At 35.6% G+C, this 17,687-nt stretch overlaps 1 protein-coding gene across 1 annotated transcript in view; it reads left to right on the top strand.

Annotated features, from left to right (window-relative positions):
- Positions 1-17,661, top strand: part of LVRN (laeverin) — a gene marked incomplete at its 3' end in the record, with an annotated part of 28,421 nt that extends 10,760 nt beyond the window's left edge. Inside the window, exons 4-15 of the mRNA XM_029284831.1 lie at positions 909-1,035; positions 2,888-3,042; positions 5,761-5,874; positions 6,784-6,921; positions 7,179-7,244; positions 7,328-7,393; positions 9,696-9,856; positions 11,765-11,838; positions 12,601-12,740; positions 13,829-13,884; positions 16,601-16,754; positions 17,567-17,661. Coding sequence (XP_029140664.1) covers positions 909-1,035; positions 2,888-3,042; positions 5,761-5,874; positions 6,784-6,921; positions 7,179-7,244; positions 7,328-7,393; positions 9,696-9,856; positions 11,765-11,838; positions 12,601-12,740; positions 13,829-13,884; positions 16,601-16,754; positions 17,567-17,661 — 1,346 coding nt within the window. The remainder of the gene's footprint in view (positions 1-908; positions 1,036-2,887; positions 3,043-5,760; positions 5,875-6,783; positions 6,922-7,178; positions 7,245-7,327; positions 7,394-9,695; positions 9,857-11,764; positions 11,839-12,600; positions 12,741-13,828; positions 13,885-16,600; positions 16,755-17,566) is intronic.
- Positions 17,662-17,687: the final 26 nt, after the last annotated feature.

Raw genomic sequence — 17,687 nt, 5'->3', positions numbered from 1 at the left:
ACATTGTTTCAGACCTATACACCTGCATGACTGCTGTCTCCTAGGGGTTTCTTTCTATTCAATAAAGTCTATTGGAAAGAGCACTTTTTTGAACCCGATCCATGTGAGGTTGCCATCACCAAGGACCATGAGGTCATACCTTTTCTGTTGCTACCCTCTTCTTCAGTATAATGAGAATGAGGCCCCAAATTAATTGGCATTCATGAAAACCACTAAGGCCTGATTGTTCCAGAAAGCTTTGGGGTTTGATAGTGAAGTAAGTCTTCTCCCTGTAGAAGGCAGTTATAGTTGTTACTGATTTGGCAATATTTTTTAAATTTCCTTGTTATTCTTTTTCTGTTATTTGTGAGCCATTCAGAACCTTTTTGCAATTGAACAGCATAAGATTACGGTAAACATAAGCAGTCACGTGTTGTTCTAAGTTAAAATATGAGTATCCTAATTTTAAATTAAAAACTATATGAACTCAGCCCTTGTGGTCTGCAAACCTTAATATGTCACTTACTACGTTACATGAAACCAGTCAACAGTTGCTTTTATTTATTCATTTATATTTGCATGCTTTCTGACTCCCTACAACTCTGGTTGTCTCACAATAGTTAAGGAAACTGTAACGCTAACCAAATAATAATAGGTAGATAAAAATGCCAAATCTATCTAAACATCTGGCTGGCTGTATGACAAAAGTAAAAGGTATTAGAAGATATGTTTACACTATAAGACAGACAGATACACTAAAGCAGGCGTAGGCAACCTTGGCTCTTTTATGAGTCGTGGACTTCAACTCCCAGAATTCCTGAGCCAGCCATAAAAGAGCCAAGGTTGCCTACCCCTGCACTGAAGGAAAAGATGAGGTAATTATGGGCTTGATTCTTACTATCTGAAATAATACTTCTTCTTTCTAATAGATACGTGTTTGGGCTCGGAAGGATGCTATTCAAAAAGGATTTGCTAATTATGCTTTAAATATCACAGGGCCAATATTTTCATTTCTGGAAGACTTACTAAACATCAGTTATCCTCTTTCAAAAACAGGTATGCTAGCTTGTTAACTTTTAAAAATGTTTAAAAGACTATTGAGACTTGCAAGCATAGTAGCTTCAAAAATGCTGTTTTATCTTATTTCTGGCCTTAATTTAGTAATCTGTAATGTAACTGTTATAAAACTCCATTTCTATTGTTCAGAAAGTCATTGGTTCTCTTTGACAATTAACATTTTGATGCATACCATATTTTATTATATTGTAGTTGGAATATTTATACTTTGCTTTTGTGTTTAAAAAATGGCTAGAATGACTTACAATAGACCACACAAACTCTTTTCAAACAGTCACAATCGCCTGTGGCAGGGGTCCCAAACTCCTGGTCTATGGTGGGGCTAGCGCACACATGTGAAGCTGCATTAGTGAAAGTGATGCATGCACAAAACCATCCTCTCTCTCCCCCTTCCGTCTCTGCTGTCTGCCAAGCCGGAAAGGTTGAAAACTGCTGGCTATGGGATCATCACTACATTTGAGAGAGTTTGCATATTTCTGGGTTAACAGAAGGCAAAAAAGATGGCCAGATGGGGCAACAACTACAGTTCTGCTCATCAAAAAGGCTCTGCTGAAAGATGGGGGTGAAATACTAAGCCTTCCTGTAATAATCTCCATTTTATGGAGTACTGTACTCTTATCCAGGAGTTCCTAATCTTGGAAATTTTAAGATGTGTGACTTTAACTCCCAGAATTTCCCAGCCAGCCACCATGCAGCTCCCATCTTGCTACAGTTACTGTTACATTTCAATGCATTTTAGTTCCAGCCGACTGAATATGAATACCTTTCTTAAGCTTTATTTGGGGATTTTTTTAAATACTGCTCTGGATATAGCTGCTTATTATTAAGGGGATATTTTGTTTTGTTTTTGTTTGATGCTATAAGCTGCCCAGAATCTTTTGGGGTTGGGTTATAAGTACTATAAAATAAATAAGAAAAAACAAAAAAAAACCACAAATAAATGCCGAGTTTCTGGGATTCGTGTTTTCAATGTCTTTAGGGGACTAAAGACCAAGGAAACCCTGTGATAATATCAAATTATGACATGTAGCTTCTTGTAGATGCTATATATTGTTTACAATGTCAGCCCTTTGAGATAGGCTAGGACGGTCAAGAAAAATACACAACAGGATTCCAGGAATTTAGTAAGGTAGAATAATAGAAGTTTGAAAGTCTGCCCAAGTTTATCCCATCTTATACGAAATAAAATCAAGGCATTATTTTTAGTGTCTTTCTCATGCTTTCCTGTTTTTCAGGGCTGTAATTTTTTTTTAAAGTTGCCTCTTAATGGCTTGCTAATTAGCACTTATTGTAGCAAAAGCAATTAGACTTATATACCTCTCCATAGTGCTTTACAGCACAGTCTGAGCAGTTTACAAATGTCAGCATATTGCCCCCAACAATCTGAGTCCTCATTTTATCAGCCTTGGAAGGATGGAAGGCTGAGTCAACCTTGAGCTGGTCAGGATCGAACTCCTGGCATTCTTCTAATTTCCTGTGTAAATCTTAATGTCACTAGTTTGATTTTGACTTAGAACTATGTGTGGACCTAGCATTGTGGTTTATAAATCTTGCTTTGTGGTTTATCACTATGTTTGATGACCCCCCTAGACATTGTTGAACATACTCACTTGGCATAATATGTGAATCTTGCTAGAGATAATGAAATAAACATATTTGAAATAGAAATTGGCTAAATTACATGAAAGTAGCATTTGTAGATCTAAATGAATGATACTATTAATCCTGAGTATCTTGGGAAATATGTGGTATGTAAAAAGGGTTTACAGTATGTAATCATGTTAAGAATTAAATTGTTAAAATGACTCTTTTTCTCTTCAAATTCCATTAGATTTTGTTGCAGTACCTCTTATGGATCACGGTGCAATGGAAAACTGGGGACTAATGATTTTCCATGAAACATCCTTATTGAGTAATCCAGAAGATAACTATATATCACATAAAATCCAGATTTGCCAAGTTGTTGCTCATGAGATAGCACACCAGGTATGCAGTAAAATATCCTGTACAATATTTTCATTGATCATTACAATCAAAATGTTACTTCCTAATTACAGGTAGTCTTCTATTTGCAACTATATGTTTAGGTCAGGGATCCCCAACCCTCGGTCTGTGGACTGGCACCGGTCCGCAGCATGTCAATAAGCGGGCCGCACAAACAAGCAAAACTCCATCCTCAGATGCAGGCAGTATTCCAAACCACACCCCCTCTGGTTTGCGGAAAAACCTTTCTCCATGGCACCGGTCCCTGGTGCCCAAAAGGTTGGGGACCTCTGGTTTAGGTGACTGTTTGAAGTTACAACAGCATTGAAAAAGTGACTTATGGCACTTTTTCACATTTATCATTGTTACAGCATCTCCATGCTCACATGATCAAAACTTCGGTGCTTGCCAACTGGCATTTATTTATGACAGTTACATTGTCCCTGGGTCACGTGATCCCCATATGTAACCTTCCCAGAGGGCTTCTGACAAGCAAAGTCAATGGGGGAAGCTTTACAATCACCTGATTCACTTAACTGTTAAGTGATTCGCTTAACAACTGTGGGGGAAAATTGTAAAATGAAGCGCAACTCACTTAACAGCTGTGTTCCTTAGCAATGGAAATTTTGGGCTCAACACATTAGCAGTTTGGAGAGTAACAGATTGGGGAATGCTGATCAAGCAATATAAACTAGTGCTTCTCAGCCTCTGCAATTTTTTTGATGTGTGGGTTCTAATTCCCAGATTTTCTAGTATGCTGGGAATCCTGGGAGTTGAAGTCCACACATCTTAAAGTTGCTGACATTGAGAAACACTGCCTTAAACATTAATCAGGAAAAACATTATGCTTGAAGGAGAGAAGGATTCTACAAGAATGAGAAAAGCAACTTCAAAGCTAGTTTTAAAAATATTTGCTTGTATTAACAGTCTCATAATAAATTGAATTATGTATTGTATCATACAACTAAGATTCAAAGTATATTAAATAAGAGGCCAAAACAGAAAGAAATATAATATTAATATTCAAAGCAATAATATAAAACTAAAATAACAGCAATCAAAAGCCTGGTTGTCAGTAAATAGTTGAAAAATACCTCCAAAGCAGGGGTCCCCAACCCCTGGTCAGTGGACTGACACGGGTCCAGGGCATGCCAGAAACTGGGCTGTGCAAACAAGTGAAGCTCCATCCATGGAATGCAGGCAGCACATGAAACCACGCTCCCTCCGGTCTGCGGAAAAACCTCTCTCCATGGAACCGGTCCCTGGTGCCCAAAAGGTTGGGGATGACTGCTCTAAATAATTAATGAAACTATTAAAAATGTATTGTCTTGATACAGATACACCAAATAAAATAGTCTGGTATTTTCAGTGAAATAATTTTGATATTCTTTATTGTTCCCTGGAAAAGGATCATTGATGTGTGGTAGATTACAATAAACAACACTTTGCTTTCATGAAGCACTTAGATACATTGTGTAGCATGCAGACAACAATCATTGGAAAAGTGGAAGAACTGTTGATCATTAAGAAAGGGAGCCTTTGTTTCTCTTATGACTTTTCCATCCCAAACGTGATGTCGTGCAACGTATCGGGCCGGTTTTGCCATTGCCGGCAATGGGGTGGGTACGGCTTCCATGTGACACGTCCGGCCCGCGGGTCGGCAGTTTGACACCTCTGAGCTATAGCAAGCACAGGGTACTAATATGAATCTGATTTTAAAAAGCTATATAATTGAAGAATGAATGAAACATGAAATAGATCAGGATACAGATCCTACTGTATTTGTAGGAACAAAGAAATGAAACATTACCATATGGAAATTTAGTCTTAAGTTAGTCTTTCTTCAAGACACTAATAAACCATTAATATATAAATTCTAATGATTATTATTATTCATAGTACAATATGATAAAAAAATCAAAACCAAAATGATTTCTACTTCTTTCAGATTAAGTAAAGCAGATCCTGTATAAAATTAGATACAGGATTAATTCCTTGGGTGCTGTTAACCTCCCTGTGTTTTTTTATATAAAAAGTACCAGAAGTAGCATTTGAAGAAATGTATGTAAGAATATAGAAATAGCAACCTGAATGGTGTGGTGGCCTAGTGGCGAATACACTGATCTTTCACTTGGAAGGTTGTGAGTTCAAGCCTAGGTAGCAGCAGCTTTTTGTCTCCTAGGGCGCACAGAAAAAATATCTGCTGCTAACTGTGTGTGGTGTCAGGAAGGGCATCCAGCAAGTAAATGCTCAGCTCCACCCAGTCGCCCCAGCTCTACTCTGAATTAAGGGATTACAGGGTCTTAAAAAGGGAGACTTGAAATAGCAGTTTGGGGAGGAGGCGGAAGCAATTTTTGTCCTGACTGTAATTTATCTTGTCAATCATGGTCTAGAAACTGCCAGAACTGATAATTACATAACAGAAAATGAGCACATTCATTAATACTAGTAGTTTTGCATGTATTGGATCCTTTGAAATAGTTGCATTGTTTTAGGTAATAAAAACCTAGATTTCTTGTTCTTTCACTCCCTATTTTAATCCTTAGGGCATCTTTAATGTATTTTCTAAAACTCCTATCAGTCTATAGATATTGTACCACTCCTTTGTGACAAGTTGTGCCCATTAAGTAAAATCGTGAACTGCTCTCTTGCCAGATGAATGAGAACAGCAGTTGAAAGAATGCATTTAAAGACTCTTCTCCCCCTCCTTCCTATTTTAAGTGGTTTGGAAACCTAGTTACCATGGATTGGTGGAACGACATATGGCTTAATGAGGGATTTGCAACTTACTTTGAACATCTAGGTCTAGACTACATTGAACATATCATGCCACTGGTAGGTGTGAATTAAACCAACCTTTCCAGTGTGTCTTTCATTCAAACTCTGCCTTTACTTTGAAGTGCTTTTAATGAAAACTATGTAATAGAGGCTCTAAGCTTGGAGAGATCTCTGTATCCAGACTATTAGTGATTGTAAAGCTCTGGATACCATTTCATATAAATGGTATCCAGAGATACCATTTATATGAAATGGTGAATCCCTCCTCAAGAGAGGTTTTCAAACAGCAGCTGAACGGTCAATATTGTAGTTGAATCTGTATTGAGCAGGGAATTGGATTAACTTCTTTCCAACTTTGTAATTCTATAAGTATGAGCTTTGTCACACTTTCTCTCTGTTTCTGTCATTGCTGAGTTGCTAGTGTTATGTGAGTCCTTATCTGCAGCCTGGTACAATGCAGACATAAGTTTATTATGCCTAACCTAGTTTTGTAAACTTTACCAATTTGCATGTGAATTTTTGCACCAAGTACCATGACTGGTTGCTTATCAAGTAATTTATAGTCCTCCTCCTCCTCCTCCTCCTCCTCCTCCTCTTTCTCCTCTTCCTCCTCCTTGTCTTATATCACACATATTCTGTCTGTACACACTGCTATTTATTAAGTGCTGTAAACCAGATTGGAACTAATTTATGCTTCTTGTCTATTAGAGATCAGCATGAAGGCTTTACTAGATGGTATAATAGGTTCAGTGAATAAGCTGATGGATTGAGATGGATAGAATTAACATTTATGCTTCCTTTCTGTATAGATTTTCAGTTTAAGCAAGTGTTTTTGAGTTTAATAGGAACAAGATTAATGATGTTAGAAAGGAGAGCAGGGAGAGCTAAATATGTTTATGAATGTTAACATAGAATTTTAAATTTGGATTTGCATGAGTAAAATTAACATTTTATGGTTATTTGCAGGATAAACTCTTTACCAAGCAGCTTGTACTACCTATGTTGGCTAGAGAAAATCATCAATTAAATCAGTCTGTATCAGATACAGAAACCAGTCAAACAGATTCTTTATTCGACCTGTTCAGTACAGTAACGTACCATAAGGTAAATCATACATTATTATAAATGTCAAATATATGATTCATAAATTGATGTAATGGAAGAATATTTTTACAGTGCATGAGAAAAGTAAATTATTATCTCTGTGTTTTAAGATCTTGTAATCTGTATGAAAGTGAAACAATTTTGATTATAGTACCTACCATTTTCATTCAGTGTATGTATTTAAATTATTTTGAATATAATGTAAGTAAACATCTTCCTAAGTTTATTAACGTTTTCTCTCTATGCATCTATTTTAGGGGGCTTCTATCATTCGGATGCTTTCCAAATTTATGACTGAAGGATTATTTATCAAAGCATTGAATGTAAGTTTAGAAAATATCTTTACATTACATTATATTGAAAATTTTACAAACTAACCGATAATCACGTTCTTGTTTTACTGCAGTCGTATCTGAGCGCATTTTCCTTTTCTAATGCCGTCCAAGATGATCTGTGGAATCACATTCAAAAGGTGATTAAATTTACAATGCATTTGCTAGACTTTTGATTTTAATAAATTGCGAATTGTTGGCTGTAAGTAAAAGGGATTTAAACTTCAGTCATGACCATTGGGTATGGCTGCTTTATTCTCTGAAGTCAGCATCACCAACTGTTGCTGACAGTTCTCCTTCCTGAATCCCTTGGCTTTTAGATCTGGCCTTTGTCTTGGCAGCTGTTGTTCATGGTCTTTTTAATGTGGCAATTGTATAGCTAAGTTAAAATAAGTTTGTCAGTATTTGTAGCCATGTACTCCAGCCAGAAAGCAAAAAATGTATAACGTACATAGCAACCCTGTGGCAGATTTCTGCTATAATTTAAGAGATAGGGGCTATAAATTCCCATAGGAAGAAAAATGCTCATTTGCATCAGATACTATCTGCTATTATCATGTGACTGAAAATAGGTAGATGAATTTTGCTACCTGACATAGATAGGAAAAAATGGTATTAGAGAAAATTAGAAAATTCTGGGGAAGTTAATTCTATCAGGGTATAATGAGGAGCTTAGTCCCAATCTCATTATCCAGACTCAAAAAAAAAAAAAAAAGGAGAGGAGAGGAGGGAGAAGTTATGGCTGATTTTTTGTAGGGCTTTGTAGAAAACAAAAGTTTCTGGATTTTCTTCTTAGCCATTTCTTCATCTTCTAAATCCCAGCTGAATTTTAGAAGAATGTTCCTTCAAGCCTCTTATTAAAATGATCACTTTTGTAAGAGTAAGGAATACAAGTCTGTCATGTGGCAATAAGATTTATGTTCCTCTGATAATCTCTCCTTATGATGTGCAGTGCATTCATTGTTGTGTTGGGAAGTGAGGGGTGGGTGAGGGGTAGTGGAGCAAACTATACTGACTTACCCATGTTTTGCTCTCCCAGCCTTAGCATTGCATATTAGTTCTTGGAGTGTTTATATTGTATTGGATATGAATAATAATACGAAAGCCTGTTTTTAAGCTTTGAGACTCACAAAGATCCTCAATTATTTTTCTAGGATTTTTTTTGTGGGTATACCATAAAGGAGAATATTTGTAGCTCGGGGTTAAAATAAGGGATCCTTGGTACTCTGAGTTTGGTTGTTTTCTTGCAGATATTTCATTACTCAAACTAGGTAACATTATCAGTGCATCATCACAAGAAAACAAGCAAGCTCAGAGAGCAGCATTTTGTGTGTGTAACAGATAGGGAAATGTTCACAGTTTTGATAAAATGTGCAGTGTTGTATATGGAAGTGTTGTATATGTATATGGTTGTACTGTATATACCTTTGACTTGCACAACAATGACTGAAAATTTACAGAGCTTGGATAGTGTCTGAGAGTGGTTTGTCATTGGATTAATCCTTGTTTCTGATTACTGGTTAGTAACTATAACAGTGTTTTTGTATACTGATTACAAGGTGGAACAATGTTAATCTGAAACACAGGTACATAGTAACTTTAAACTGTCTTACAGAAATATCCCATTAGTTTATTCATGTTTATCTGATTTGAATCCTGCTTTTCAAAGTGTCAGAATCCCTCTCCAAATCTCTGTCCTTACAACATCAACCTTATGTTGTAGCCTGGGTAGAGAGAGGGTGCTACGTCACCCAATGAGTTTCTGCAACTAAATATGGAACTTATCGTCATACTGAAGCATCACAGTCATATTGAAGCATATAATTTGCCTGCGTCACATTGGCCCTTAAATATCCTTTTTGTGCCTCTAATAAATTGGTACCAATTCATTTGATTGGTACCAAATGAAGAATATGTCCTTGTAACTATGCATTACAATTAGCACAGAGCTTGGCTTCTTTATTATTAAGCAAGATAGAAGTCTGAGTCATAATGGAATTTCAGAACCTTGGATAGTTCCAGTAATAAACTATCCTCAAATAATATATTGAGCAGATTTAGATTACCTTATCAAGATTATGTTCCTTTTTTGAAGATCAAAATGTTGATTTTCTGATTTGGAGATTAGCTTTTTATAAACTTTCCATCAGTATTTTGTGTGATGCTTGCAGTTCTGCAGAAAGTCTGAACCTCTGCCAGTACCTAAGAAGATTCTTGCTTATGGGTGCTTTCTTTGACCGGATTTCAACTGATAGCCGCTGATTCAGCATTAATTCAGCACCTTCACTGCTTGCATATTGCAAGAGGCATGGTTGATGAAAACTGATCTGCAATGTGGACTTGATCTCTGCTGAGATCTTAGTGATTCATGTTACTTGAAAGTTTCTCTATATATGTATTTAACATAACAACTGTATTTTAATCCTGAAATTTTTTTGGAAGGTAATAGATGAGCAAAATGACTTCCAGTTGCCAGCATCAGTAAAAATAATAATGGATTCTTGGACCTGCCAGAAGGGCTTTCCACTCCTGACAGTAGATTTCTCAACTGGCAATATTAGCCAGGAACCATTTTTTGCTGAAAAAAAAGAACACAACTCAGAGTACGTGTTTTTTTTAAAAAGTAATAATAATAACAATATAAAGACTTTAAACAGAGATTTAGTGGCATAAAAATAGGGTGCAAATACTAATTGATGTGTTTGGTGCCATTCCAAAAAAATTTGGAAAAGTATTTGAACACAATAGCAGTGGATATAATCTCAGTTAACATCAATTACAAAGGTTGCATTACTTGTATTAGTGTGCGTGTGTTTGTAGCTAGACAGACAGACAGACAGACAGACAGACAGACAGACAGACAGACAGATAAACATATTTTAATTATCCTAATTCCTTAGGAAAGATCCAATAGTCAAAATTACTAAATCAGTCAAAACTGTCTGGTAAGCCATATGTAAATACAGATAATAGTATGATTTTTTTAAATATATGGTCTGCAGGTTTTCACAATAGAAATAAATTCAGTTAGCACACTTTCCTAGTACAAACTATTTTTAGCACAATTTGTTATTTCTGCAGCTCCCAAATCTGCAAACTTTGATTTGTACTTACCCTCTGAAACAAAGTTGGAAATTTGTTTCTTAGACATTACTTATACATGCCAAAATGAATCTTACATTGCATCTGATTAAATAACCTTTATTGTCATTTTTTTTTACTGTGGGCACATTGGAACACATTAAAAATGAAATTTAGTTCCTTGCTCTCAAAGTGTACACATACATAACACACATTTAAACATGCTATATACAACATATGTATAAACTCACACCATTGCATATAAATAACATCTAAATATTAATCACTGTCCATCTTGAATACATAATGGAAAGAGGAAGCTTTAGAGTTCACAAGGTTAATAGTGTATGGAACAAAACTATGACTGAATCTGGATGTTCTGCTTCTGAGCAGGAATATGGGACACTTGGCTATTCAGCTAATTTTTTTTATTGTACAAACCATAAATTGGAGAACCACCCAAACTGGGCCAATTCATTATGCTTTAATCTGTACTAAGTTATTAGAAATTAAGTAAAGAATTAGAAATAAAGTAAACAATGAAGTTAAGAACAAGGACTTAATCTGAGGCTAATAGTATTTATAATAACATTAATTTATTTTTTAGAAAACATAAGAGTAAATATCCTTCAGCTGTCAGTCCCTGTTCTGGAATGCTTATTACTATCACAGTCCTCATTTTCAGCAGCTTGCATTGAATGTGTAAATATTTATATGAGAATATAATCAAATATCAGTCAGCCAAGATGGGCTTAAAGAAGTTACAAAAGAAGTTTTCTAATCTTCTAGACAGAACTATAGCACTTTTTAACAAACATGTGCACACAAATATAAAGCAGCTTATATTGTTGGGTTGAAACCTGGAAAAAGCTGACAATAATAAATTTCTCTCAGCTGTGTCATTGGAATGCAGCATGTACTCAACTGAAAAAGAGTTAAAATCACATAGTAGAACTTGCTTATCTTTGGAATGTGCCTGTTCCATGAGAACAGGTTCTCTTGGAATCAACACTATTTATTTCCATACAAGGAATATGACTTATAAAGGACAAACCTTTGAAAAGGCAAATCCATGAGCATCATTATGCATTCTAGTTGTCAGGTATAGAAAGTAATGTTTCTTATATACTTACAGATATTACCATATTAGAGGTAAGATAGTCCCATGCATATTATATTTGGCTTAAATGTAGATGACATCTATGGAATTCAAGTACACACAAAAGTTCCAATTCACAACAGTGGAGTGTGAGTAATGCAGCTTTTAGGTATAAACAGACTTTGCATTGCACATTTGAACTATAACATTTTCCCAAAAAAGAGAGTGTTTTCTAAGAACTTTTTTCTTAATTTATGTAATAGCATTTGAATGGTATTTTACTTCAGATTACTTATGGATTAATTATCAATTGTTATTTTTTATTAAGTAGCACATGGATTATTCCTATTTCTTGGATAAGAAATGGAACATTACAACCTTTAGTATGGCTTGATAAACGTAGTAGTAAGTATGTTTTCCTGAATTTAAGAAAGTCTTTACTGTCAGCAATATATGATTCTGAACATTTGAAAGAAGCAGATTACAGCCAAAGTATCTAATGATGAGTTATAGTAATTTCCTCTGCTTTCCATATAGGTTCTTTAACAGAAGATTTGGGGGTGGGTGGATAGCAGGAATAATTAACAATAATTAACAGAATCACAACGAGTCTGATTAAAAATCATTTGAGGTTCATGATAGAAAAGAAATTGGAAAGCAGATGAGAAGAGAATTAAATTGGTGATTAGGAAGGCACTTTAAGAGAGTAAAGCTTAATTTAGGATAGATATAGTGAATCTCTGTCCTATGGTGTTGGTACAACCAAAGAACTGTAGCAGTTCTGTCCTTTTCTTACTAAAAGCCAATTCTACCACCTTTGGCTAGGAAAAGTGAAAAAGTGAAAATGAATGCTGCAATCAGCAAATCAATGTATTATACTTTTACATTTTTCAAAAGATGGAAAAGAATTTCAGTACTCTAAACAGATCCAAATATTTCAGTGTGATATGATTATGAAAAAAGTTGTATCAATGACTTTTATCAATGTTATGGTTTTGAGAACTATGCAGCATATGTGTGGGCAATGTGATAAACTGCACTTGGTATATTTGCTTCTTTTTTCACATTAGAAATTATGCAACATGTCATCATGAGCATACATAGGTTTTCAGAAGGGCACTGTTAAAAAAAATTGTGCTAAGTTTTCTTCCTTTCATGTGTTTACAGAAATATTTCCTGAAATGAAAATATCAGATTCAGAACACGATTGGATTGTTTTAAATGTGAACATGAGTGCTTACTATAGAATCAACTATGATCAAAAGTATTGGAAAAGATTGGCCAAAGTGCTTGAAGATGATCCAAAGGTATGATAGCTTTTATCATGATTATGTAGATGATTATTATAAGAATAATTATGTTAGTCTACAGTGCAGCATTTTCTCAAGGCAGTTTGAATCATGATTTTCCTTCATGGTGCTCCATCACTGGAGGTTTTTAAGAAGAGATTGGACAACCACTTGTCTGAAATGGTACAGGGTCTCCTGTTTCAGCAGGGTTTTGGACTAGAAGACCTCCAAGGTTTTTTCCAATTCTGGTATTCTGTTATTTGGCTAATTCTGGTCTTAGAGAGAATCATATTCCTAAAGTGGATGAGGCTAGGGGTAATTCTTGAAATGTCTAGGAATTTTAAGAGTCAAAGAGCACAAGCATTTGCAAGGTTTTAATCTTAGTCTCCATTCCTACACAAAAATGTCAACTTTTGGTATGTATTAAATCCACATTCTAAAATGCAATAAAGAATATATTCACCTTCCAAAATGTCTTAAGTAAAAGGGAAATTCAGAAGAATGTAGTCCTGATAGAGATCACTAAATATAATTTATGGATTGAGGACATGAATGAAGGTAGGGTATTGTTTAATATAACCATGTATTTGGTTTCCCACATGTCTATAGTGGGAAGGAAACAGAAACAAATCAGAAAAAAGGACAGAAATATCCTGATGGGTTTAATACACCCATTTTAATCATATTGTTCCAGCACCAGGAGTATCAAGGTCTCAGCAGTCTGGCATGTTTATCTTAGAGGAATGAGGAAATGGATAGCTTATATTCTTTGTGCATTTATTTTATTTTATTTATCAAATTTATACCCCGCCCTTCTCCTAACGGACTCAGGGCGGCTTACAGCCAGTTAAAACAGATAACTAATACAATGAATGTAATTTAGAAATTCCACCAATTGATAAGGTTTAGGAGATATTTGTGAAGGCCTAGCAATATTACAATTTCAAATTAGAACCTGTCGTATATTTTTTAAAAGTCATCTTGAATAGCAGATCAATATAATAAATGTTTTTAGGAGTTTGAAGAAGTATTGCAGATACTTTGAACTACTATAAATACGAAGATAACTGTTTTAAATAAACTATAGTACATGGGTATCTTTGCAGGCTATTCCTTCTGTCAGCAGATTACAGTTAATGGGAGATGCCTTTCATTTGATTTGGTAAGCTATGCACTGTAGTAGATTTCTCTACACCTATAATTGAGTTCTGCATTCATTCTGCATCTGATCCCTTTTTAAAAAACATCTGATACATTTTTCTCTACACTTTCTTCTTGCACCATCTTTGAGTTTCAAGTGCAGGTAGCTCAATGTACCACATTCGCTGGATCCTTTGATCTACTGGATTAATCAACAAGAGTTGAGGAAAGAAATGAGGCATGGATTTTAAACTAATACATATTGCAGGGTCTATAACACTTTGAAATACCTTTCCTAGCCTTGATGACTAGACAACTCCACACAATGAAAGGATCTCTTAATGCAGCAGCACCCCACCTTTTGGGGGACCTGTTCCATGGAGAAGGGTTTTTCCACGGACTGGAGGGGACATGGTTTCACACGCTGCCTGCATCCTGTTGATGCAGCTTCTCTTGTTTGTGTGGCCCAGTTTTTGACATGCCGCGGCCCTGTGCTGGTCCACTGACCAGGGGCTGAGGCCCCCTGTCTTAATGCATTCCCTTTCCCTTAACTTAGTTCCTGAACCAGTGTGAATCCACAAACAGAAGGGGTGCATGGTAATGTGAACTGACTTCTACTAGCCATCTGCAATTTCTTCCTCCCCACTTTACTTAGGTGATTGCATCTGTGCACAGGAAAGGTAGACATTCTTTGGCGGCTGGGCACTAACATTGGTTCTACAGAAATATTTGAAAGCAACACACGTGTGAGATGATGTATAGGGCTACTAGACACCACTTATTCACAAATATATTCTTGCATAAATATTATGAATGCATAGGAGAAAGGAAAAAGACATCTTGAACAAGGTTGCTGGGAACAAGGGAGGTTTATTATTATCCCTTCTGCTACACAGTAAAGTTTTTTCACTATAAATGGGTAGCAGGAGCCTGTGATTGAAAATAGGTCATAAGCACTGGGGAAAAGGACAGAACTGCTACAGTTCCTTGGGCAGTAGAAAGAGTGACAAAGAGCAATGCGTTGCCCAGTTTTCTTCACACTTACATTGAATGGCCTTTTGCCTGATCACACCCAATATACATGTTTACAATACATTCCAGGTTGTTTATTGTAGGAATAGATCCCTCATAATTCAGTCCCTTTACTCTTCATCCTGTGTGGAGTTGATGCTGTGTAATGCAGTCCCGAGAATCTATACTCAGATGTAAATCTCATTTAGGACTTCCTACTAAAAGTATTTAAGACTGCAGCCTTGGCCATGCACATGCCTCTTCTGCCAATCATTCTTACTGGCATTTTTAAATCTGCATTCCAAATATGTACTTTCTATCCTGCCTCTATCCTGTTTCTTGCTCCTGCCCTTTTTCTGCTCCAGCTCTGACCCCAGACCACCTGCCTTCTCTGGCCTCAGCCTGCTTCCTGATCCAGCTCAAGTCCTCGCCATTCATAAGCTTTTGAACTGTGAGTATATCTTGAATTCTGCCAGTATTTTCTTCTATCTGGCTACTGACTCAGAAACAAATTAAAGACGAAATTAAGAGGAATTTCCAGATGGACAAGTCCTGAACTAATAAAATATCTTGCATTCTTTTTCTATCTTTTCCTCTTTAATTGCTTTTATGCTGAATGTCCCAACTTGGGAAAGGCTGTGATAAATAATGATACCTGGACATCTCTAAATTCTGAACAGGGAAAGTGCCTAATACATTTTTCCTCTGTAAAGACCTTTAGGGTCACTATGTTTTGAAACCAATTTAAACCATTTCAGATGCAATGCATATATGAAGTGGTAGTCTATGTAGCATCCTGATGTTGAGAGAAGTCAAGTAAACTGAGAAGGTGCTTTGCAGAATTTCTTACATGATTTTATTTACAAAGGAATATTGTGTCAATAGTAAGGTTATAAACTACAGGCAATTGTTTTATTTCTGCAATCTCTATATTTTTCATTTGTGCTTTTGTCTTTCTTGTTCCTAATGCTGCTGCTTTACCCCAGGTCTTCATCATAATATTTTTATATACCTTAATTTTTGCAGTTCAGTAATCTGATTCATCCCAAAAGTTTGCTAATGTAGCAAGCATTGGAAAAAAAAATATGTAGAACAAGATTGAGTCCAAAATTTGTCAGACCTCTTAGTTTTACAACTCCTCTCTTTTTTAAAGACAATTCTCAGGTAGAGGTTTTGATGGCTTTTAAAGTCAATGAAACCATATTGTCTAAAAGGAATATTCATTTCAACTTCTTTCAGTTAACATAGCATGAAAAGTTAGCTTTGTATGTGTTTGTGTGTTTTAAGGCCTTTTTTCTCAAATGTCATTTCTTTGGTTGATCATAATATTGTTGAAGCTCTAACCATTTATTTATAAATGCACTTTTTCAGGATTTAAAAACTCTCCTAAGCTATGTTAGGACTGGCAATCTCTGCTAATTACTACATTTTCAAAAAGGAGTACAAATATTGATACCTTCCAAAGTGAACTATATATATTACTCCTACCAAACAGCTTTGGTTTTTGTTTCTTTCATGTCACTGCTCTTATTCATATGTTCTTGTGTATATGTGTATGGATTCTGTTTTACAAATTTTACAACTCCATGTAATACTTGTTCATGATTAATATGTACAGTAGGATTGTCTGTAGGATTTTAAATATGCTATTCATGTAAAAGATTATTATTGAGATTTATTGACAAGTATTTGAGAACCACACATTAAATATGACTTGTTTTATGTAGGTCCAATCACACTGGATATGAGACTCCACTATATTTAACAAAATACCTTGAAAAAGAAGATGATTCAACAGTGTGGATGATGGCATTGCATGTACTGGGCATTTTCAACAGGGATTTTCTTCTGAGAGATCCTGAATTATACCCAGTTTTAAAGGTAACTGAAGTGGATGCTGAAATTGACTATATTCAGCCTAAATATTCTCAACACACTAAGGAAGGAAAGAAACTAAGTTTTGATCTGTTCTGTTGTGGGGCATTTTGCAAAATGTTACAAGCTAACAATCAGATTCTGATAAAAATTATACAATCAGAAGCTCTGTGTGTGTACATCTTTTTTTTTTTTTAAATGACCCTGTAGTCCTTTAATTCGGGGTAGAGTCAGGGTGACTGTGTGAAGCTGAGCATTTATTGGCTGGATGCCCTTCGTGATGCCTATGTGGAGATTGCAGCAAATATTTTTTTCTTTGTGCCCTAAGAGAGAAACATTTATTGCTACCTAGGATTGAACTCCCAACCTTCTGAGTGGGAGATGAGTGTCTTCACCACTAGGCCACTCCCCCAACACATATATATTCTCCTCAGGGCTTTTTTTGTCATAGAATGCCCAGAACGGAGTTCTGGCACCTTTTTTGATGGAACCTTGTAGGGTTGCATGACATGTGAGAGTTCCGGCACTTTTTTTTTTTTTTTTTTTACAAAAAAAGCACTGATTCTCCTGAATTCAAGTACAGGAAATGGAGGCACATTTGGAGAATATGGAAATTATTTTTCTTTGAGAGAATTAGAATAGGAAAGTATCTTTATAATAAGAAATATCAAACCTATAGTTAGGAATAAGTTTAATGGGACTGATCATAATTTCTCAAAAAAATGTGTTCTTTCCATATTTTGAGGATTTGATTTGTCACTGGTCAAGAATCAGTGTCTTTTCCCAATTATAAAACAATGATGTCTTTATTTTTAAAGCAATACTTACTACCACGAATAACACCAATATATCACCACTACGCAAATCTTCTTCGTGAGAGTCCTAAAGCATTGGATATGAAGCCATTCATCAAGTAAGTCTTAAATATGATTAAAATAT

This window comes from Protobothrops mucrosquamatus, unplaced genomic scaffold (genome assembly GCF_001527695.2).
Source record: "Protobothrops mucrosquamatus isolate PMUCROS unplaced genomic scaffold, P.Mucros_1.0 scaffold996, whole genome shotgun sequence".
NCBI classification, from domain to species: domain Eukaryota; kingdom Metazoa; phylum Chordata; class Lepidosauria; order Squamata; family Viperidae; genus Protobothrops; species Protobothrops mucrosquamatus.
This window is presented reverse-complemented; position numbering and strand designations above follow the sequence as displayed.